Source organism: Cajanus cajan, chromosome 2, assembly GCF_000230855.2.
Source record: "Cajanus cajan strain Asha chromosome 2, NIPB_CcT2T_4, whole genome shotgun sequence".
NCBI lineage: Eukaryota > Viridiplantae > Streptophyta > Magnoliopsida > Fabales > Fabaceae > Cajanus > Cajanus cajan.
In genome coordinates, this window is record NC_138518.1 from 10,305,613 (window position 1) to 10,330,322 (window position 24,710).

Genomic DNA, 24,710 nt, shown 5'->3' on the forward strand with positions numbered 1-24,710 from the left:
GGATGTGGCTTTGGCAATCTGACTTCAGGGTAGGCCAGTAGTACCCTGCTCAGAGTACTCTAGCGGCCATTGAGCGTGCTCCGGAATGCATACCGCATACCCCCTGATGAATTTCTTTTATGACGTAGGTTGCCTGAGATGTCGTCAAGCATTTGAGCAGTGGAGAGGAGACGCCACGTTTGAATAACTCATCACCGACGATGATGAACTTGGCCGATCTCATTCTTATCTTCCGAGCTTCGTCTTTATCCTCGGGTAGGGCTCCTTCTTTCAAATAGTTCCAGATACCTGTCATCCATCCCAGGTCTTCATTGTTACTAACATTGACAACTTTGTCGTCTAGGCTGGGTGAGTGCAAGGTTTCCTGGATAATGGTTCGGTGTTGCCCAGGCCTTTTGGTGGTGGCGAGCTTTGATAGGAGGTCAACTCGGGTGTTTTGTTCTCGCGGCACATGCTTTATGATAAATTCGTCGAAGGACAAGATCTGGCGAGATGCAGCGTGAAAGTACCGCTGTAGCAAAGTGTCCTTTGCCTGGTACGTCCCGCTGAGTTGTTCCACCATGAGCTTTGAGTCGCTGCTGCAATTCACCTTTTGAGCTCCGAGGTCGTGGGTTAACCTTAGTCCTGCAAGAAGTGCTTCGTATTCTGCCTGGTTGTTGGTCACTCTGAAGTTAAACTTGAGGGATTGTTCCAGAGTGACTCGGTTTGGTCCTTCCAATATGATGCCCGCGCCCCCACCTTTAGAGTTGGAGGACCCGTTGACATGTAACGTCCATACCTGGGGTTCCTCGATAGTGGTCGGCGTGAGCTCGGCTACGAAATCGGCCAGGCATTGAGCCTTCAGGGGTCCGCGACTTTCGTATTGGATGCTGAACTCTGACAATTCTACTGACCACGCAATCATCCGTCCGGCGAGCTCAAGTTTTCGTAGAATTTGCTTGATGGGGTAGTCGGTCTTGACTACCACCTAGTGACTCTGAAAGTAGGGTCGGAGGCGCCGAGCTGCCGTGACGGGTGCTAGCGCCAGCTTCTCGATCATCTGGTATCGCTTCTCTGCATCTTGGAGGACTCGGCTGATGAAGTAGATCGGTGTCTGCACTTTCTGGTGCTCTTGTACTATTACCGCGCTAATAGCGCCTTCTACTACGGCCAAGTAAAGGAGGAGATCAGCTTTATGGTCTGGCCTCTGTAGGATCGGTGGGGTCATGAGGAAGGTCTTGAAGCTTCGGAAAGCTTCTTCGCACTGTCCGTCCATTGGAAATCTTTGGGCTTTCGTAGCAGGGTGAAAATCGGTCCTGCCTTCTCCACGAGTTTGGGAATGAAACGGGACAGGGAGACCAAACGTCCAGCCAGGCGTTGGACCTCTTTCACTGTTTGTGGACTTTGCATCTGGATGATGGCTTTGCATTTCTCGGGATTGGCCTCGATTCCTCTGCTGGTGATCACAAAGCCGAGGAACTTGCCTCCCTGGACACCGAATACACACTTCTCTGGGTTGAGGCGCATGTTGTGCTTTCTGACTTGGGTGAATACTTCGGCGAGATCGGCAGCATGGTCCATCACCGAAGTGGTCTTGACTACCATGTCGTCGACGTAGACTTCCATATTCCTCCCGATCTGCTGGTGGAAGACCTTATCCATCAACCGCTGGTAAGTTGCCCCCGCGTTTTTGAGGCCGAAGGGCATCACCCGGTAGCAATAATTGGCATGGTCGGTGATAAAGGACGTCTGCACTTCATCAGGTGGGTACATCATTATCTGGTTGTACCTAGAGTAGGCGTCGAGGAAACTGAGGAGGGCGTGTCCGGAGGCTCCGTCGACTAACCTGTCAATGCTCGGCAGAGGGTATGAGTCCTTGGGGCACGCTTTGTTTAGGTCGGTATAGTCGACGCACATACGCCACTTTCCCGAGCTCTTCTTTACCAGGACCACGTTCGCCAACCATGTGGTGTACCTGACCTCGCGGATGAAGCTAACATTCAGCAATTTCTGTGTTTCGGTGACGATGACTTCCCGCCTTTCGCCGCCGACTTTCCTCTTCCTCTGGGCGACAGGTTTTGCCTCTTGGTGTATTGCTAGCTTGTGGCAGATGAAGTCGGCGTCTATGCCTTGCATGTCAGCGCTGGACCAGGCGAAGAGGTCGGCATTTTTGAGGATTTCTGCTTCGAGCTGTTGTCGTAACTCTGGGTTTAGCTGTCTGCTGATCTTTGTGCATTGTCCGGGGAGCTTACCGATTTGAAGGTCATCGAGCTCGTCGACGGGGCTAGGCCGCTCGTCATGAGAGTCGGATCTTGGGTCGAGGTCGGTGACCTCTTCATGGTTGGTGTAAGCCACGGTGGGAGGATCGTTCTTGTGTTGTTCACTGAGTGGGGCGATTTTCAGGCTTTCGGTGTAGCATTGTCGTGCCGTCTCCTGGTTCGCCCTGATGGAGATGATCTTCCCATCATGGCCTGGGAATTTCATGGTGAGGTGTGGGGTTGACACTATTGCCCCGAGTTGGTTCAAGGTCGGCCTCCCGACAATTATGTTGTGGGAGGTGTCGGCTTCCACGAGGAGGTATCGCACCAAGACCCGCCTTGTATCCGGGGGTGCTCCGAAAGTTGTCAGTAGGTCTACGTACCCCCGAGTGTGAACGCTCCTTCCTGCAAAATCGACCAGGGGTCCCGTGTGAGGTTGTATGAGAGAGTGGGGGAGGTCTAACCTGAGGAACGTTGACCAATACAGGATGTCAGCCGAGCTCCCTTGGTCGATCAGTGTCTTATGGACCTCCCAATTGGCTAACGCCACAGCTATGACCATGGGATCATCGTGGTTGGGATTGACCCCGGCATAGTCGTCGTTGGTGAAGGTGATTGTCGGCGAGTCCCGGTGCAGGGCTAAGGTGGCAAAGTGCGTGTGGTTGACGCTGCGCAGGTGTTTTTTCCGGGCCGAGCTGCTGGCGGCCCCTCCTGCAAAACCACCTGCGATTGTGTTGACCACTCCCCGCGGGGAGTGGACCTTGTCTCCTGACTTTCCTTGGCTCGCACCGCTTCACCGGTTCTGAGTTGGGAGCCGGGGAGGTGATCAGAGTGTTGCCGCTGGGATTGAGTGCGAATTCTCTTGTTTCTCGTGTGCAGAGCCGCTAGGTCGTCCTCATTAGTGGTTCGTGTAGGGGCTGGGTCGGTTGCGTGCTTGGCACGCATGTCCTGCTGGTCGGCGTCATGCGGTTGCCGCCTCCTTTTGATCTAATCACTCAACCTTCCTGCTGCTTCGTTATCCATGGTAGATGGGTGATCGGGGTCGTCTGTTACTCGTCTGGTATGGCTTCTGGTGAGAACCATACAGGTGGCCGATAAGAGTTGTCTTGATCGGCCCCATGGTGGGCGCCAAATGTTCTTACCGGAAATCTGCTGTAGAGCTGATCCGCCAGGTAAGATCGGTGAGCCTCCTTCGCTGGTACGCTTGTGCTCCAAGATGGGGGTGGTACCTGCAAAAGAGACTCTGATGCTAAAGTTAGTGTTTGTGGGAGTATGAGTCTCGTATATGTAATGCACGTACCTTAGTGTGAATTAGGGTTGTTTTGGGCCTTGGGCCTGAGATGAGATATGGTAAGATTAGATAAGGGATCTCGTCTGGAGCAAGATCCCTTGAGATCGGTTATGATCTGCTTAAATGTCGAGCTGACGTCGCGTAGCGCGCGTCCGAGGTCATCTTGCGTGGTGATGCCGAGCTCGGAGCTCGGCTTCGCAGTACGGTCAGTACACACACCTTTACTACTTCCACACCACCTAGAATGGCTATTGTCACACCACTAGAATGGTTATTCCCACTCCAACTACTAAACTCAAAGAAACTAAAATATGGTGATCATGAATACAAAGTCAAATAGAATACAATTCAAAAAGGAACATGCCTCTAAATCCTAAAGGCATGACCTAAAAATAAAGAAACATGCACCCTTAAATACAAGGATAAAAACAACCAATACACTTAAGTATTATATGCAAAAGAATGGAAAATAAGCTATATAAAGTACATATAATAGGAGACTAAGCAACTAAGAGGAGAACACATACTTTATGTTCATGATAAGTAAAGGTCTAAGAAGCACCTTCTCTCTAATAACTTTCTCGAACCTCCTAACCATAGACCTTGGCAAAGGTCCTATAACCTTCAAAGATGGTCCTCCATCAAAAAGTATAATATTTCTTATTATTGTGGTATTGTAGTGTTAAATTGGTATGAATGAATGAAAGATTTTATTGTTAATATTATATTTATGCATGGATGACAATATTTTTTTATATGGGTAATTAAATAGATATTTATAATATATTTATTTAACTTGCAACATTACTAATGAAATTTATTTTTATTATTTATGATTATGTTATTTTTTTATATAATATTAAATAATTTAAAATAATTATCTATAATGTAGATATAACCTATAATGATACATAATATATATTGGCACATGTTAATAAACTTATTCTTAAAAAATATAGGTATAAGCTATAAAGACACATAATACATGTTGGCAAATGTTAATAAATTTATTCTTAAAAATTTAAGTATATGCTATAGTGACACATAATATATGTTAACATATATTTATAAATTTATTCCCATAATTGTTATAAAGTGTAGATATAAGCTATAGTGACACACAATATATATTAAATCTCATTCAAAAACAACATTAAAATTGTATATGGGTATATGTCAAATAGGTTTATACCTACATATATTATACTTATAATAACATTTTTATACTCTTTATTACAGACTTTGAATCCCCTTCAACTAGCTTTGCTTGACACTTCCTACTAGAGACACCAACAAGCTCCTAAGATCTTACTTGTGCTAGATATCCTTTCAAAAGTATGAATTTGGCACCAACTACAAATGGGGATTTCAGTTGTTGAGATCAAACAATTCAAATTGTGAGTCTATAAATACTGCAACACAAGATGAATAAGGGGTTGGAAAAAATCTGCTACAAAATTTAAAAAGAAGCATAGAGGTAAGTTATGAACACCAAAAGAAGTTTATAGAAGGGTAGATAGACAAGACTATTAAAAGATAATTGTGCAATATTGGTATGACCTTTTACTCACCTCACATTTCTTGTTTGATGTTTAACAATGTTATCATTTATTAATTTCCTATATTTTGGTTATGAAATAACTTCTTGAGCAAACATATGCACATTAATCACATACATACAATCACATAATATGTAAATTAATTCATTCTCTGCCTTGTTGAAATCTCAGCCCAATCATATCATGTAAATGCTTGAAAACATAAAATAAAAAAAATAAAAAAAAAATAAAAACCAACCAAAACTCCTAACTTGCTTCAAGCAAGTTCTCAAAGCCAGAGAAAACACAACAAGCAACTTACAAGCACCATAGCACCAGACTTTTTCTTCTTTTTTTTTTCCTTTCTTAAACGTGTCATCTGCATATGCACACTCCATCTGCTCCCATCGTTAAGCTTGGCACGCGCAACCTTCATTTTTTTTTTCGCTGCCTCACTCTTACCTTATTTAGGCTTCTCCACAAGTGTGAGTATAGGGATTTTTTTAGTATAAGAAAGCAAGCTTTTTAATATGGGATATGATATACGGGTTATGCTCTCATGCATAATTCTTGAGATTATTTCCTCAATTAAAATATTTAATTTGGCGTATATTTTGTTGGTTTTAATTCTCCTTTATTGCAGAATATTGCCAAATCATATCAAAGATATGAGGGAGATAATTTAGCCTGTATACTTGTATATAATTACCTATTGATCAATAGAATGGGGCACGATTCTTTTCCATAACTTTGTTACTTTTTACCTTCATCCAAACATTCAAGAAGTTGCCTACTTAATTTTCACTTTTTTTAACTTGTTTTTTTTTTTTTGCGAATTTTTCGTTTTTTTTTCCTTTTATATTGTGCGTGGGTTGGACTTGTTCATTTCGTCATACATAGGTATCTCACTATATAAGTTGTGAAAATTTCTCTGAAAAGCATTGCAGGTTTGTTGCTGCTATTACTCTAGCCCGAGAACCCATTCATTATGCTGAAGCAGTGCAAGATGCCAAATGGAGGCTTGCAATGCAGCAAGAACTTCATGCACTAGAAGCCAATGGAACATGGTCTCTGGAAACTCTACCAGATGGGAAGAAACCTCTTGGTTGTAAATGGGTATACAAGATCAAGCATAATTCAGATGGCACGATAGAGCAATACAAGGCGAGGCTGGTTATTCTCGGGAATCATCAAAAAGAAGGGGTTGACTATACTGAGACATTTGCCCCTGTTGTCAAAATGGTTACGGTTCGCCTTGTTCTTGCTATTGTAGCGACAAAGAAGTGGGAATTGCATCAAATGGACGTCCACAATGCTTTCCTTCATGGTGATTTACATGAAGATGTCTACATGAAGCTTCCTCCGGGCTTTCATGCTTCTCAACCGAATCATGTTTGTAAATTGAAAAAGTCTTTATACGGTTTGAAGCAAGCCCCTCGTTGTTGGTTTGCCAAATTATCATCTGCTTTTATAAACTTTGGATTCCGTCAATCAGGTTGTGACCACTCACTCTTTACTCTTCTTGCCCATGGAGTGCAAATGATGGTTCTGGTATATGTAGATGATTTAATCATATGTGGGAACGATTCCGCTGCAATTCAACGCTTTAAAGAATATCTTAGCAAGTGCTTTCACATGAAAGACTTGGGACATTTAAAATATTTTTTGGGAGTAGAAGTTGCAAGGAATTCAAGTGGAATATTTTTGTGTCAACGTAAATATGCATTAGACATCATTCAAGAAGCAGGCCTGCTTGGTGCACAGCCCGTGGCTACACCTCTTGAGCAGAATCATCAACTTGGACTCGCCACTGGACGCTACATTGATCAACCTGACAAGTATCGACGCCTTGTTGGGCGCCTCATATACTTGTGTTTTACCAGACTGGAATTGTCGTACTGTGTTCATACCTTGTCGCAATTCATGCAACAACCGCGTGAAGAACATTGGAATGCAGCCATTCGAATTGTGAGATACCTCAAAGGAAGTCCTGGGCAAGGAATTCTCCTCAAAAGCACATCTGATTTCCAACTACATGGATGGTGTGATTCCGACTGGGCCGGATGTCCATTAACTCGGCGTTCAACTACTGGGTGGGTTGTGTTCTTGGGTCACTCTCCTATATCTTGGAAAACCAAGAAACAACATACTGTCTCTCGTTCATCTGCTGAAGCAGAATACCGTTCTATGGCTACTACTTGTTGTGAACTTAAGTGGCTCCGGAGCTTACTGGCTGATTTAGGCATTTCTCATAAAGGACCTATGCACCTCCACTGTGATAGTCAGGCTGCTTTGCATATAGCGAAAAATCCATTTTTCCATGAACGGACAAAGCATATTGAAGTGGATTGTCATTTCATTCGTAATGAGATACTTCAAGGCACCATTCAACCATCATATGTTCCGACACAAGAGCAACTTGCCGACATCCTTACAAAAGCCTTGGGACGACATCAATTTCAGACTCTGCTTAACAAGCTGGGCATTCGTAATCCTCATGCTCCACCTTGAGGGAGGGTAATATGGGATATGATATACGGGTTATGCTCTCATGCATAATTCTTGAGATTATTTCCTCAATTAGAATATTTAATTTGGCGTATATTTTGTTGGTTTTAATTCTCCTTTATTACAGAATATTGCCAAATCATATCAAAGATATGAGGGAGATAATTTAGCCTGTATACTTGTATATAATTACCTATTGATCAATAGAATGGGGCACGATTCTTTTCCATAACTTTGTTACTTTTTACCTTCATCCAAACATTCAAGAAGTTGCCTACTTAATTTTCACTTTTTTTAACTTTTTTTTTTTTTTTTGCGAATTTTTCGTTTTTTTTTCCTTTTATACTGTGCGTGGGTTGGACTTGTTCATTTCGTCATACATAGGTTTTTTTTTTTTTTCCCTCCAATTAAGCCTTTTGATGTTATTCTATTTTTTTTTAAGTGTAAGAATAGGACAATAAATCAGTTATATAAAAACACGAATAAAATTATAGCTAGTTAACTATAGTTTATTTTAATCATATAATAAGTAATAATAGATATAAATATAATATTCAACTTTTCATTATTATAATAATAATAATAATAATAATAATAATAACAAATATTTTTATAATTTAATATTAATGAAATAAAAATGCATCTTTTAAAATAATGATTATTTGAATGAGACATTCTTTTAATTCTAGAATTTAAGGATACAAATTGTGATAACTTGTTAACTTAAAACTCTTCTCTAAATTAAATATTATAATAAATTGTTTTAATATACTATCAATTTTATATTTTATGACGTATATGTTATGTTGTGAGAATTCAAAAATCTTAAATTTAATAAATAAATAAAATAATTAAGAGAATTTAACACATAAGTATTTTTTACGAGAATTATATAATTTTGATTCTTCATTATATACCGTAATACTAAGAATAGGATGTCCCTCCTATCAAGCTAAAAAATTAAAATTAAGATATTAACTCTTTTTTATTAGCAATGATAACAATAATTCTAATCCTCATTAAAATAAATATACGCTCTTATTAAATAAATAATTTAAATCATTTATCACAATTAATTTTAGTTTTTAGAATGAAATAAATATTTTATAATTTATAAATAATTTATTTAATTAATTAAAGATAATTGTTTTACAATGAATGTTTTAAGTATTATTACCTTCTCTGTGCCTAATTGGTTCCCAAAGTCAAAATTTAGTTTTCAAAAATTTTCTCTTAAGATTTTCCAATAGTTTTTTTGAAATAAATATCAATTATAACTTTATATTTTTAACTTATTTTCATCATTCTATTGTGATATTCGGAACACCGTCTTAAGGGTTTTATATGAAATATTACATAGGCTTATTGGACGCAAGTGATTGAGGGCAGGTGATGTATCTTCCTTTGGTATGAGCATTTTAAGTGTCTCATTTATCTCCCCCAATCCTTCCATGGTCTTTCACTAGGGCCAATAATGTTCAACGAAAGGTTGATGATATATACACCTCCTTTTTTTTTATAAGTACATCTCCTTTTAAAAAATTAAAATTTTAAAATAATTTTTTTATAATTTTTTAATTTTACACCTATAATATTTTATTTAGTACTTTCTTTCACACATTTTTCTTTTTTTTAAAAAAAAAAAAATTTACATGTACCTTCTTACTTTTCTTTCACCTTACCTATTTTATTAATACGTGAAAATTGAAAGAGAACAAAAAGTGTATGAATAAAAGAAAGTAGCAAATTAAAAGTTAAAAGTGTAAAATTAGAAAAATTAAAAAAAAATTACAATATTTAATAATTTAAAAAAAAAAATAAAAGAGATGTACTTGTAAGAAAATGGAGGTGTATATGTCATGAGCCTTGGTAGAATAAGGCTTGAAGCCCATCCGGCCCAAGTGCTTTGAAACTTCCTATGCAACGCACTACATTGTGAATCCCTTTACTGGTAATGTTCCATTGCCTATGCTTATGCAATTCTTTTGCAACAACTTATATGATGGCAATTTGCTCACAATAATGGGAAAGAGATTCCCATCCTCATCATCCATGTCCACATCCTTTGTGCCCTCCTTCTCTCTAGTCTTCACCTTCTTTGTACTTCGCATTAGGAGATCTTCTTCCTACTTAGAGGAAGTATCCGAAACCCTAGCAGAATCAATTGGCACAATCTTTTGTTTCCTATAAATTATCTATTCATTATCCACTTTATATAATAGGAATACATGGTTGAATTATGTATGATATATATTTTAAATTATAGACATATACTTAAAAAAAATATTAATGTATATTATTAAAATGTATCAACATAATTTTAATACCAGTATGAAAAATGCACTCTATGTCTACACTATATTAAAAAGAAAAAAATTATGAACAATTATTTATGAATAATTTTAAAATAAAAAAAATGTGGGGTTATTTATGAGTAGTTTCATAATATAATAAATAAAGAAGAGAAAAGGCTATATTAATACAAGAAAAAATAGTTATAAGAAGTTATAGAAAATGAACAAAGGTTAAAATTGTCCATAATAAAATGGAAATCAAAAGCAGGTAATGAAAGAGGTATCTTCTTTATGTAATGGTATAAATTAATGTTATTATATGTATAATATTCCGTATATATGTTTCTACATTAGTATTATATTGTCTACTTTTAACATAAATTTTCATGAATTTATTTTTGGTCATTAATTATCTAAAAGGTCTTATACCAATGAAGATGTTCATCTGCTTGTAAACCCATATTCATCATATTGTTCTAACAAAGTGTGACTTTGTTTGTACTTCCAATAGTTTTTTCTTAAATAAAGAACCATGGTTTATCCTCTTCGACAGAAACTATCTTGTTATAGTCAACAAATATTCAATAGTGGTCCTTAGAAGTTAATCATGCTCTAGATATTTGCATTGTTCCTCCTTTATTAGCTCATGATAATGGGACACAATGCCTAATGACCTCCATATTATCAAGAATTTTTGTATCTCCACATATGGACCCACCGTTAAGAAGACTTTCGATACTCTATGTTTGGATCGACTGTAAATTCCACTCTAAATACTTGTTTGAGTTATTCACCTAGTTGAATCATGAGTTCTGATACCACTTGCATTGTTTTCGGTGAAAACTCAGTTTGAAAATCAAACACAAATATTTTTTTAGTAAGACTCAAAATCTTTCAAAATCATTTGAACTAGCAAACTATTGATTTTCAACTTAAGGGTATGAGAAAAGTTAAAATCACAATTCATATGTGATAAAAGACTTGAAATGCAAAAATAATTAAAGAGTTTGAGTTTTGAGAAGAAAGAGGTTTTGTAGAAATATAAAATAGTAAGAGTTTGGAAAAGAAATCGAGATTAAGAAGTGAAAAGATTAAGTTTAGAGAAGAGTAAGTAAAGAGGAAAGAAGTTGCAAATAAATGTAAAATATTTGAATTGAAATGATGGTTGAGAACAATGTAGTTACCTGTTGATCCATGAGTGTCACTGAGACTTAGGATACATAAGATGTTTACAAGTTCCAACCCTTATTATAATGAGTATACAAGTATTTATATAAAACAATTTCTAACTACCTATAAATATGAATAATTACCAAAAAAAAAAAACTCTTTGATGGTTTTTGTTTTCATCTCCACCATTGATGACTTCTACAATCTCAATTGTAAGTCTTTGAATTTTTCACCATAGCTTTGTCGTAGTGAGATTGATAGGAAGATAATATTCTAACATTTAGTCATAATAATACACAAAAATATCATCTTCCAACACTTAGTCAAAATACTCTTAAAAAACTATTTTTTGATATTATGTATATGAGGAGAGATCCGTTTGCTTCAGGAGTAAGTCTACCTAGACTTATTCCGTTCAATAACTCATATTTTACATCAAATTTCAATGATCCAACCATTGAATTTAAAGTTCTTAATGCATAGATCAAATCTGTAAATTTTTAAAAAATTTAAAAACCATTTGATACTTTGTTTCATTAATTCAAATCAATGTATAAAATGATTTTATGATTATTTGTCAATTTGAATTAATGAAATGAAGTATCAAATGGTTTTCAAGTTTTTTTCAAATTTGCAGACTTGATCTATGCATTAAGAACCTTAAATTCAACAATTGGATCATTAAAATTTGATGTAAAACATGAGTTATTATTGGACGGAGTAAGTCTAGGTAAACTTACTCCTAAAGTAAATGGATCTCTCATATTATATATATATATATATATATATATATATATATAAGATGGTGTTAGCATATGCACTAGGAGTTTACACACATATCTCCATGTCAGTATGATTTATCCACTTTGGATTTAAACCTTCATAGCTTTCTTTTTGGTCATTATCCAAAAGAATCATACCAATGCATTCATGTACTTATAAAACCATGCTGGTCCTCCTATTTAAGAATGTGGAACTTTGTTTGTATCTCTAACAACTAATATAATGTATTTAAAAATAGAACAATTACCTTACAAGCTCCTTTTGTGGAATAAATCAAAGTTCATCTTTAGAGATCTATATTAACTGGTCATGTGAGTTCTAAAGTAGAGGTATCAAAGTGAGTCAATCTAGTTTACACATGTTAGTTCACCACAAGTTAATGCTTTAAATTGCTCAGCTCAACCCAACTCACTTTTTGGTGAGTTAAGAAGATTTTAACCTGGCTTGACTTGCCACTAGTTAATAGATTAGATGGATTGACTCATAAGATTTTTTCAAATTAAAAATTAAAAAATTAATTACATATTCTTTTTTTTATGAATAAAATAAGGAGTTATAATTTTTCTATTAAAAAATAAATTCTATCATTGATTCAAATACAAATATAAAAAGAAAATATCATCAAAATTTTAAATGACAACTACTAAATCATAAAGATTAATTTTAATTTTAATTTTTTTTAATTGTAATGAGTTAAACAGATCAACCCGACTCATTTCGGTTCAAACATGCTTGATACACAAGTTAAGTGAATCGAATTGAAATATAGTCAAAATTTGTACCTTTTTATTTCTAAATCGGCTAGGCTCAAATTTGTGGTGAGCTAAGTTGATCCACCAAATTTGCCTCACTTTGACACATCTATTCTAAAGTAATTTATGTAAAAGATGGTTAAGAAACCAATTTTATGAGATTTTAATCGGGGGAAACCTATATTCCATTTAGATGAAATGAATTGTACTTAAGAAACTAAGAAGAAATGAATGGTGGTTTGGTCTGCAATTGTGTGAAATTTGTGGAGACAGATAAACAATTGTATTTTTCAATTAAAATGTTATGTAGGATATATAATTTGTGTCTAGACCATGGCTAAAATCAAAGGTATATTGAGCTTCAATTTAAACTTTTATTCAATCTCCTCTATTTTTTGGGTTATGCATTTGATGTTTTAATGAAACAATTTGTACTTTTATATCTGTATAGGATGATACTATTTCTACTTTGTTGATTTTCTGTTCAAAGGTCAAGGATTATGACTTTTCTCAGTTGTGTTATATATAAGGACTTTTTAAAATAAATTATGTAAAGAGAGTTGTTCTGAAACTATTTACATCTATATAACTATTTTTATAGGTGTCATTATGGGTCATAGTAACACTCGTGACACATAGAAAATTTTAGTTTTATATTTTTTTCCTAAAATTATGATATCATGAATCATATAAGAGACATTACAATTTATAGCGACACCATTAAAATCGTTATTAACTGTAATGACTTGCAAAACTATGAAACATGCAAAGTTAATCTTTTTTAAGTTGTTATAAGTCACAACAATCTTGTATTTTTTTTCCTATTGCTAAGGTCCATATCATCATTTTTTATTTTTACAAAGAATAATTTTTTATGAGTAATTTATTTTTAAAAATTGTTATATATTTTCCATTTAGTTAAGTTTATTTTTCTAAATGTGTAATATTAAAAAAAAAAAAATTTATTTAAAAAAAATAGTATGTAAACAAATCTTGCATATTCTTTCAATTTTTAAATAAATTATCTTTATTTAAGAATTTTTGAAAATAAATAAAGAGCAAAAAAAGAAAAAAAAAGCATCAGCAAACCCCAAAAAAATAAAATAAGTAAATTAAAAAACTCAAAAATTGAACAAAAAAGTCACTATAACCTAAAAAGATAAAATAATATGATTTTTTTTTTTAAATATTACATATTCTAAAAAAATGAAAGTGAATTATTTTTAAAAAGTTGTTATATTTTTTTTTCATTTAGTTAAGTTTATTTTTTTTAAAATGAGAAATAATTAAAAAAAAATGAAAGTGATTTATTTTAAAAATTTTAGTATATTATGATGAGAGAGAGTTTTACCTTTGACCAAGTTGACCATGAAAAATCAACTTTTTGTGTGGGACCCAAAATGTGGGAAGAGCTTCTAAGAGCTTAAGAGGAGGTTAACTAATGCATCCATCTTAGTGTTAACTGGCCCTAGTGAGACCTTTGTGATATACAATGATGCTTCTAAGATGGGGTTAGGAGGAGTGCTTATGCAGAAAGAAAATGTAGTAGCTTATGCATATAGCCAACTAAAAACATATGAATAGAACTACCTTATCCATGATTGAGAGTTAGTTATCATAGTCTTTGCAGTTAAGTTGTGGAGGCATTACCTTTACGGTTCAAGGTTTGAGATTTTTAATGACCAGAAGAGTTTTATGTACCTATTAGACCAAAAGGAATTAAATGAAATAGAGAAAGTGGTTAGAATTTCTTAAGGATTATGATTTTGAGTTTAGATATCACCCAGGTAAAGTCAATGTAGTGGCCAACACCTTGAGTAGGAAGTCCTTGCAAATATCATCCTTGATGATTAGGGAGTTTGACCTTTTGAAGGAATTCAAAGACCTTAGTTCAATGTGTGAGTTGATCCCTAGTAGTGTTAAGTAAGGAAACTTGAGAGTAACTAATAATTTAGTGTATAAGATTAGAAAAAGGTCTAAAAATAGATCCATTCCTATTAGATCAAGTGGAAAAGTTGAAGCTACGAAAGGATAGTGACTTTAGAGTAGAGGTAGATGGACTATTGAGGATTAAGGATAGGATATGTGTATCTAGTATTCTAGAGCTTAAGAAGATGATATTAGAGGAAGGACATAAGAGTAACTTTAGTATCCATCAAGAGCCACTAACATTTACCAAAACCTTAAGAGGATGTTTTGGTGGCCTAAGATGAAGAAAGAGATAAATGAGTTTGTATTAGTGTGTCTAACTTTTCAAAAGTCTAATGTAGAAAACCAAAAATTTCTAGCGAATTCAATCCTTAGATATAGTTGTCTGGAAGTGGAATGACATATTGTAAGATCAAAGGAAGTTTGAATAATCAAAAGACAATCTTGAATCCCTTGAGGTGTTATAAGTTTTTATGATAACAAACAATTTTTTAAACAGATTAGAGTTTTATAAAAACACCTTTTATGACATGTCGCAACCCGAAAATTTCCGATCTCGCGACTAATGATTTAGACATCCTTTTAAAAGTCTCATTAATTAAAGAATGCCCGGACACCAGACTAATCCTTAATTAATGGTTTTGAAAATAGGTTCATGGAGTCGCCACCAATATTTTACTCAAAATATTGGAAAATAAAAGATTTTTTAAAAGTCCAATAATGGCCTTGATCACCAGAATTAGGTTCGGGAGTCGATTACGTATAGGGAAGGTATTAAGCACCCCTACAATGCCCTTAATTGGTACCCTATGATGAAGTTAGCGCTATAAACAATAATAATGTAAATATTAAATCCCCTTTTATTAATAATTATTTACATGCTTGAAATTTAAATTATACAATTGACTCTAAAATGTCTACATGATTGCTTTTACTATAAACAATATTTATCAAAGATAAGAAATAAAAGAGAGAGAGAAGAAAATTAACTGAAATACCTCTTGAACGAGCTCTATTAAATCTTCAAATATGGAGATTTAGGTGCTTTGTGGCAACCTTTCACACTACAATAAGCCTCACAAAACTCAAGAAATACAATAGGAGAGAGAGAGAGAGAGAAATTTCGAGCTCTAAGGAGCTTTGGACGAAATTTTTGGAGTCCTCAGAACTGTGGCCGAGATTTCTATTTATAGGCATCAGATGTGGGCCGGAACGGCCCGTTCCGAATCCGAACGTTATGTATTATTTTGTACCCTAGAACGGCCCGTTCTGAAATCAGAACGACCCGTTCTGGGGAACCAGAACGGCCCGTTCTGATTTCAGAATAACCCATTCTGGGGTACAAATTTTGGGCCATTTGATTGGTTTGGAACGGCCTGTTCTGGTCTAGAATTCCCTTTACGGGTTTTCATTCTAGCAGCTTCTTGATAAGCAATGCTTCTCTCTTGTTGAAATCATCTTTGAAGAAAGCTCTATTCACTTTGCCTTAGTGTTTGAGGGATTCGCCCTCCTCAGGTTCTCTTTACTAGCGTGCAACTCATTAGGAGTGTGGATCCATCCATTCCTAGTTATCTTTCCATTCCACTTGGATTTCACGGTTGCACAACACAGCTTTACCTTAAACTCTTTATGCATGGCTTATTTTCCATTATTTTTGACTACCGCACATAGGTCAATTTCCTTTTTTATTCTCATTTATTCCTTTACAAGGAGGGATATGTTCTAAATGAATGTAATGCAAACATGTAGAGAAAGTTAAAAAAAATATCAGTCTCAATGATTTGTTTATCTGTGAATGCTCAAATAGATTTTGACAGTATTGAGCGAGAATCTGTATTAGATTCTCAGAAGACTTACTTCAACAAACATATCAAAGTAAGGGTCAAACCATAGTACTTTAAAGATGATTTGGTTTTTTTTCTTTCTTTAAAGCGCAAATACTGTTGTATATTAGAGCATTCACTTTTCTTAACTTTCTATACATACGGCAACCTAATCCTCCTTAGCTAATAAAATAAAATGGATGAAATTAATGAGCTAATCTAGAATGCATGTCATTTTTTTTTGCCTAATTTTTATCATGTTTCTATTATCTAAAGGGGAATGATGCACGGTAAAGATGAGATTTTTTTATTGATTTTTTTTACACAAAGGAAACTACTTATATGATGGAATGCTGACCCAAGAATGTACAAAGGGGTATAAAATTTTTATTATTTTTATTTTTATTTTTTATTATTTGTTTGCTTATTTTTAAAATTCCAATCCATCTTATTATAACAAAATAATACAAACAAATGCACACACATATGCTCAATCAACGTACACCCACGAATAGTCGCGTATAAATCCATGGTCTGTGGTCCCTGTTAAGAAAAGTGCATTGTACAAGGCGGTTCTAATTATCCTCACTGGTCTTAAGGCCCCCAAGGTGCCCCCATTATAGGGACCCAGTATCTCTGTCGCCGTCACCTAACAAACTCTAAGGTCTGTCGCAGTATTTTGGGCTAGAGTAACCGGTTATCACCTTGAGTGTGATTTCCGACAAGGCTCGCATGCTCCAAGGCCAAACTTGGGCCAGTCGTACGTCAACCACTCCCTATATTTAATACCCTCATGCCCCCGAGTGTAGGGAGAACTGTTGTGTGCAAAGGTTTGTGTACAATTTGTATTCAAACAAGTGCATAATTTAAATAGGCAAACATATATAAAAGCCAAACAAAGAAAACAAACAAGGTAAAGGGGAAAAATATTTAAATTATTATTCTTATTTTATTAACTTCATCATTTATTTGGGCTTGACCCTCTTAAAACATCCCCAGCGGAGTCACCATCTGTCACAACTCGAAAATTTCCGATCTCGCGACTAATGATTTAGACATCCTTTTAAAAGTCTCGTTAATTAAGGAATGTCCGGACACCAGACTAATCCTTAACTAATGGTTTTGAAAATAGGTTCATGGAGTCGCCACCAATATTTTACTCAAAATATTGGAAAAAGAAAAGATTTTTTAAAAGTCCAATAATGGCCTTGATAACCAGAATTGGGTTCGGGAATCGATTACGTATAGGGAAGGTATTAAGCACCCCTACAACGCCCTTAATCGGTACCCTATGATGAAGTTAGCGCTATAAACAATAATAATGTAAATATTAAATCCCCTTTTATTAATAATTATTTACATGCTTGAAATTTAAATTATACAATTGACCCTAAAATGTCTACATGATTGCTTTTACTATAAACAATATTTATCAAAGGTAAGAAATAAAAGAGAAAGAAGAAAATTAACTGAAATACCACTTGAACGAGCTCTATTAATCTTCAAATATGGAAATTTAGGTGCTTTGTGGCAACCTTTCACACTACAATAAGCCTCACAAAACTCAAGAAATACAATAGGAGAGAGAGAGATAGAGAAATTTCGAGTTCTAAGGAGCTTTGGACGAAATTTTTGGGGTCCTTAGAACTGTGGCCGAGATTTCTATTTATAGGCATCAGATGTGGGCCGGAACGGCCCGTTCTGGATTCGGAACGGGCCCAACGTTATGTATTATTTTGTACCCTAGAACGGCCCGTTCTGAAATCAGAACGGCCTGTTCCGGGAAACCAGAAGAGCCCGTTCTAATTTCAGAACAACCCGTTCTGGGGCACACATTTTGGGCCATTTGATTGGTTTGGAACGGCCCGTTCTGGTCTAGAACGGCCCGTTCCAACCTACAATTTTTAGGCCTTTTAGAAGCCTCGGAACGGCCCGTTCCAATTCGAGAACAGCCCGTTCCAGACTTGGGAACAACCCGTTCCAATTTTGGAACGCCCGTTCCGGACCACTAAAAATAGTTGATTTGGGCTTTTAAGCCCTCTGATGTCCTATCTTGTTGTTTGTATGTCCTCTGGACGAAATTGGGTGTCTACATGACAATAACAAGAAGCCATGAGTTTCTCTAAAAGAGACTATTTTAGACGAAGCAAATGTTATATTTTGTCTATAAGACGAAGTGCACCAGATGAAATGCATGATCTAGATTAATGTTATATTTATTTCTTGTTAAAGAGTCATATTATACTTTAAGAAACATTAATACTTTATTTTTTAACAAATCGAATGGAAAGCTTCCTCAAAGAAAATGAAAGCTTTCAAAAAGGGATGTCAAATCATTGTATCAGGATAGAAAGAGAAAATCCCAAATATCATAGACAAGACACTAAAAGAGACTACTCTACACTAGCTACAACTACTTTGCGTTGGCACTACTCTACCACACTCAAAATAGAAGAAAAAGATGATAAATAAGTGTCTAGATCAGATAGGGGATACACTTATCTTTGATCAGCATTTAATACTTGCATTAAATGCATCAATGGTAATTCCTATGATCAGCCAAGAAGGCAAATGATAAGGGATTTTTTTCAGTGTTATTGCATTAGGAACTTATTTTCTTTTTGTAGAAGACGTTTCTACTTTGGTTGATATTTTTCGTAATTATTATTTTTTTAATTTTTTATTTGGAAATTTGAATATAATATATTTATCCTTAATTTTCTATTTAATTAATAAAATTTTATAAATTTTTTTATATTATTAAATTTATAGATGAGATACAGAGTATCACATGATTCTCTCTTGTACACGTGGATTGTGGTACCCATTTACCCAACTTTAATAAATAAATAAAATGTATGTAAGATTGACGATATTTTCTTTCAATTGCAACCAATTATTACCTCTTGAATGATCAATACGTAAGATGAGTCATAACACATGGGGTAGGATACTTGGATTAGTCATGGTCATGTACTGTATATGTAAGTTGATTTTAATTGATAAAAAGAAACTTGATTTAGTTAATTTTTAATTTCTTTTTATTTTATAAATGTTTAAGTAGAAATATATCTAAATAATTATATTTGATTGATAAGCACTTTTAGAACACATTTAGTACACACAAAATTTTACTTTATCACAATTTTAATGTCAAGAATGCTACTTTTTCAAGTTTGGTTTATTATTTAAAAAATAACATTTTTAGAAAATATTATTTCCTGAAAATGATTTTTGTTTAAGTTTGCACAAAAATATTTTTATGTTAGAGGTGTAAAACTAATTTTTTCGAGATAAACATAAAGTTTAATGTTATAAAATATTATATTATTTTTATTTACTTATTTAATATAATAAAATCTTTAATTTATAGATAACATTCATAAATATTTTAAGAAGTATTTATAATTAATCAAACATGTTTTCATCTTTCTTAGAAATCATGATTCAAAAATTATTCCCATGAATCATGATTTTTAATATATTTTTTTTAACATGTACCAAGTATCTCCTTAAAAAAATTATTTTTATTCACATATAAAAAAAAGTATTTTGCTATTTTTTATTATATAACAAACACGGGAAGAACAAAAGTATATAACCTTTTTTAGTGTATTTATTTTATCCTTCAAAATTATAATAATAATACTAAAATTTAAAATAAAAACTTCCATAACCCTAATTTTGTTGATTGCTTATCTAATAAGTAATGTCTAAACGTGCAACTAAAGTTAAAAGTTAGACGGAAAGCGACGCGCACTTGGATAGAGATAGACGCTCTCCATCAGCTTCCAACCTTCTCCCGGAGTTTTAATTTGTTGGGACAGGAGTTTTGACTTTGACGAAAGTATTCTGCATATTATATTATATTATATTATATTATATTATATTATATTATATTATATTATATTATATTATATTATATTATATGAGTTAATCACCTATATATTGTTGGTATAAAGTTTTTTACACTGGTAATCAATCAGATCTATTAATAGTGTCATGTCATTTGCTCATTTAATTAAATTAAAATAAAAAATGTACTATTAACAGATTTGATTAGTTGTCAGTGTAAAAAACGTTACACTAACAGTGTATAGATGATTAACTTATATTATATTATATTATATTATAAGCTTAAATGTGTTTTTAGTCCCTCAAATTTAGGGTAATTCTATTTTTGATCCCTCAAATTTAAAATTGTTGTTTTTAGTCCCTATAATTTCAAAAAATCTTATTTTAGTTCTTATATTCAAATTTCGTTAAGAAATTTATCAAATATTAATGTATAAAACCTATCTATTGGTGTCCCTATTAGTAAAAATATCACATTAAATCTGGTTGATATTGCATAACTATCTTAATTAGTCATTTTCAAATATGTTATTGGTGATCTAAGGGACTAAAACAAGACTTTTAAAAATTACAGGGACTAAAAATAATAGTTTTAAATTTGATGGACCAAAAACAAATTTGTCTTAAATTTGAGGGACTAAGAACATATTTAAGCCTATATTATATATATATATATAAGGACGATGATCTATTTATTCTAAGTATAAGTTTATTAAATTTATTTTATTTAATAATTCATTTTATATTAAATTTTAATGATTTAACTGTTAAGTTTAATATTTTTAATATTAAAATTTTTGAAAATTATCTAACACTTTATTTTATTAATTAAAATTAACAGATTATCAAAAAATTTGAAAAAAAAATATACGTTAATTTGAATTAATGAAATAAAATATTAAATAATTTTTAAATTTTTAAAAAATATGCACACATGATTTATGTATTAAGAGCTTAAAATACAACGATTAGATCATTGAACTTTGATATAAAATATGAATTATTGAACAGAATACATCTAAGTAAACTTACTTGAAATAAACAAAACCCTTCTCATAAAAGATATATAAGTTTATAACTATTTTTTAGTCTCTACATTTTTTTAGATGATTTTATTTTTGAATATTTAAATAGTAAAAATTAATTTCTTATATAATCACTCAAATAAATTAATTACTTCTAACCACTCAAATTCTTAATCACTGTTATTACTTAATTTTAATTTTAATTTTATTTTAAAAATTTAAATAAAATATAAAGATACTGAATGTTTCAACTTTACTCATAAACTATAAAGTCATTTTATTTGGACAATTTGATGGATGGATATGAAAATGAAAAAATATAAAATAAAACCATTTCAACGATTTTTATATTTTTTTTAAGAAATAGTTTCAATTCAGGCGATTCAATATGTTAACAAAATTTATAAAAGAATTAAAAAAAATATGTCATATCTTTTTATTAATATATGCGACATTTTATATTGACGAATTTAAACCTTATTAAATTTACTCTTATACGGCATATGCTCGAATTATTGAACCAGAATATCCTTAGTATAAATAAAAAGAATTAACTCATTTTTTCAAAAGCACTTTTCCAATTTGTTTTGAACAAATAAAATGGAATTAGCTGGCTGTCCGCGTTTCATTCCACCTTATGCCACAACACAAAGGTTTGCTACGAATCATACAAGAAGAGAGTTTGGAAGATAAAAAAAAAGTGTTTAGTATAGGACAAAACTTTTTATACATGAGAATGATGATTCGTGAAATTAGAATTATAAATGCTGAAAATTATGATTTTCAAGAATTATGAAAATCTGTTTAGTTGATCGTAAATATTTTTTAAAGTATTTTAAATGTTGCATGATAATCAAGAATTTTTACTGTCTTAAATGAGGAAAAAAAAAAAGAAGATAACATGATATTTTTATTTTAGAAAAGTTAGTTTCTCGTCTCTCCCATATAAATAATTTCATAGGAAACCTATGCAAAAATCATTCCCAAGAAACAATGTTTCTCAAAAATGTTATTTTTTAAATAACAAACCAAACATGAGAAATTAACATTTTCGATATTAGATTCTTGGGAAATTAGTAGCTTTTTGTGTACCAAACATCCCTTAAGAGTAGAGTGGTACCTCCAGTCACAATTTCACACCTAAGATAGGAATCAAATTCAAGTCTTTAATTAAGTAGAACAAATGTCAAATCACTTTAACTAACGATTTTTAGTTAATTAAATTGAATGTATATGAGTATTATAATGATTTGACAAGTCCTTACACGTTACAACTCAATAACTAAATAGTGAAAAATAAATAATTAAATCAATTGCATTAGGGTTATCATACAATAATACTTGAACATTCATGCAACAAATATATGTATATGGTGCAAAAAACATAAAACAAATCTTATCAATATAACTTCAAAACATAAATCCCCTTAAAGGGGTCATAATAAATACATATACAATACACTTCAAGTATAATACTGAAAACATAACCTTAATGTCGGTCAAACAACTACACCTATTCTAACTACATCAGAATAACATCCAACAAAAAGTGCGTCATCTCCAACATGACATTCAAGCATCCAAATCCTCGACCCTAGTCCTACCTTGCTCTCATATAAATATGATCATCGCAGTCCAACAATAAGGAAAATGTAAAGGTAAGCTTGAGATAAAAGAATAACACAATATAAAAGAAATAAACTAGCTATACAAACAACTTCAACAACACAACAACTTAATAACATCTTAGACTCAACTCAACAATAAATATAAACATATTAACATATGTATACAACTTTACAACATGGTAGGTTCTTAACTTACAATACAATTTATTAACACAATTCAATATCAACTAAGCAACTAAACAACACCAAAGCATAACAACATAGATATCATAATATAGCAACAATATGTGTTGTCACATATTTCAACTAAGAGATCTCTTATAATGTGATAAGAAGTCTAAGTGACTTGACTCTACTAAACCAACTTAACAATATAATCTTTTTGGATTTGCTAGATCAACAACAAATTTTGATGTAAATCCACAACACAACATGATTTCTCAAATTTTACCACTTAAATTAGGAAAGTTCAGTATCCTTATCAGGAATAAATGAGTTTGGATATAAGTCTATCACGACTTTAACTTGTATAACTATATGGAATTAGTATATCAACTACCTTTCAAATATTATCCCTTTCTAGTACTTAGTTAGGGATTTTGGCTCATCGACCTTGTACCGTACTCGATTGATCACTTCTAAACCAATATGGTTTGACCTTTCCTTATATAGTATCAATTGAGGACCTATAATAGACTCAACTTTCCACTTTAAGAGACAACTATACTCAAGAAAGGTTTTTCAATAACCGGGCTCTTAGAAAATCACAACATAATATCCTCACAGTGGGATATTTATCTTTTAAAAACAACACCTATCCTCTGGTCTTAAGTCAACAACACAACATAACTATATGCATCAAGCATTCACAACACAATTTCATTCAACACTAAACAACTTATCATTATAAATGCTACTAATAATCCACTTTCAACTTACTCAACTCAGAACATAATTATATGAAGCAATTGTCATCATAATTCATCATTTTAAATCAACTATGTTAGAATCTTCATTCAACATAACCATGTTTGATACCATTTAACCCGTGCCTAACACTAGTTAGGCAGAGAGCCTTTAGCTCGCCCAAGCCCAACACCATTCCACATTGCACTCGATATGAATGAGACAGGGAGTCTTTGTATACACCACACCCAACGTCATAAAACCCACGGCCAACGTTGTTTAGGCAGAGAGTCTTTACTTCACTCACATCCAACGTCACAAAACTAGCATCTAATGTCATCTAGGTAAAGAGTCACTGACTTGATCATGCCCAACACCACTCATCTTAAGCTTAATATCACTAAGTTAGGGAGCTTTAAAAGTAATCACACCTGGCATCCATCAATCCATGCTCAACGTGACCAAGCCAGAGAGTTTTCTTCTAACTTACGTTTCGATGCTACCAATCTCGTGCCGATGTTAGTGAGGCAAAGAGCCTATGACCTGTATCACGTTCAACATCATGAAGTTGCGTCTGACACGATGGTAATTTTTGCACTTGACATAATTGCAATATGGCTCAATCCACCTAAAATTCAATCCAAAACCAACATAAAATGCATAACAAATCAAGTATACAATATTAACTACTCAATTTCACCAAGAATAGCAACATCCAACCACAAAGTAACACAATCCAACAATTTTCTCCTCCTACTTAACAATAAAAAAACCCAAGAACATCTCATATTCACATCTCAATTTCAACATCAAAATCATCCCAAATCAGGAATCCAATCAACAAATTCAATTCATAAAACATAGAAGAATCAATTATAAGCTTTCATTGCCTCGAATCACCCAGAAAAGAGTAGAAGGGGAAGGATGCAGTCCTCTGAGATTTCTCTACAAGACCCCACCAAAACTTGATT

The 24,710-nt window shown here is 33.3% G+C and overlaps 2 protein-coding genes across 2 annotated transcripts; both read right to left on the reverse strand.

The window, feature by feature from the left end:
- Positions 1-49: 49 nt before the first annotated feature.
- On the reverse strand, positions 50-904 carry LOC145954697 (uncharacterized). Its single transcript, XM_083069383.1, has one exon. It carries the CDS (start codon positions 902-904, stop codon positions 50-52), a length of 855 nt encoding a protein of 284 aa, XP_082925509.1.
- A 299-nt stretch (positions 905-1,203) lies between these two features.
- On the reverse strand, positions 1,204-2,799 carry LOC145954698 (uncharacterized). Its single transcript, XM_083069384.1, has 2 exons — positions 1,924-2,799; positions 1,204-1,728 (listed from the first exon to the last, which is right to left on the reverse strand). Exons 1-2 carry the CDS (start codon positions 2,797-2,799, stop codon positions 1,204-1,206), a joined length of 1,401 nt encoding a protein of 466 aa, XP_082925510.1.
- Between the last annotated feature and the right edge of the window lie 21,911 nt (positions 2,800-24,710).

Excerpts from the sequence above, each read along its gene's own strand:
- LOC145954697 (XM_083069383.1), bottom strand. The coding sequence starts at position 904 with ATGATTGCGTGGTCAGTAGAATTGTCAGAGTTCAGCATCCAATACGAA.
- LOC145954698 (XM_083069384.1), bottom strand. The coding sequence starts at position 2,799 with ATGGTCATAGCTGTGGCGTTAGCCAATTGGGAGGTCCATAAGACACTG. Across the intron at positions 1,729-1,923 it reads GGTTGGCGAACGTGGTCCTG|ACGTCCTTTATCACCGACCA; the intron begins GTAAAGAAGAGC and ends GATGAAGTGCAG.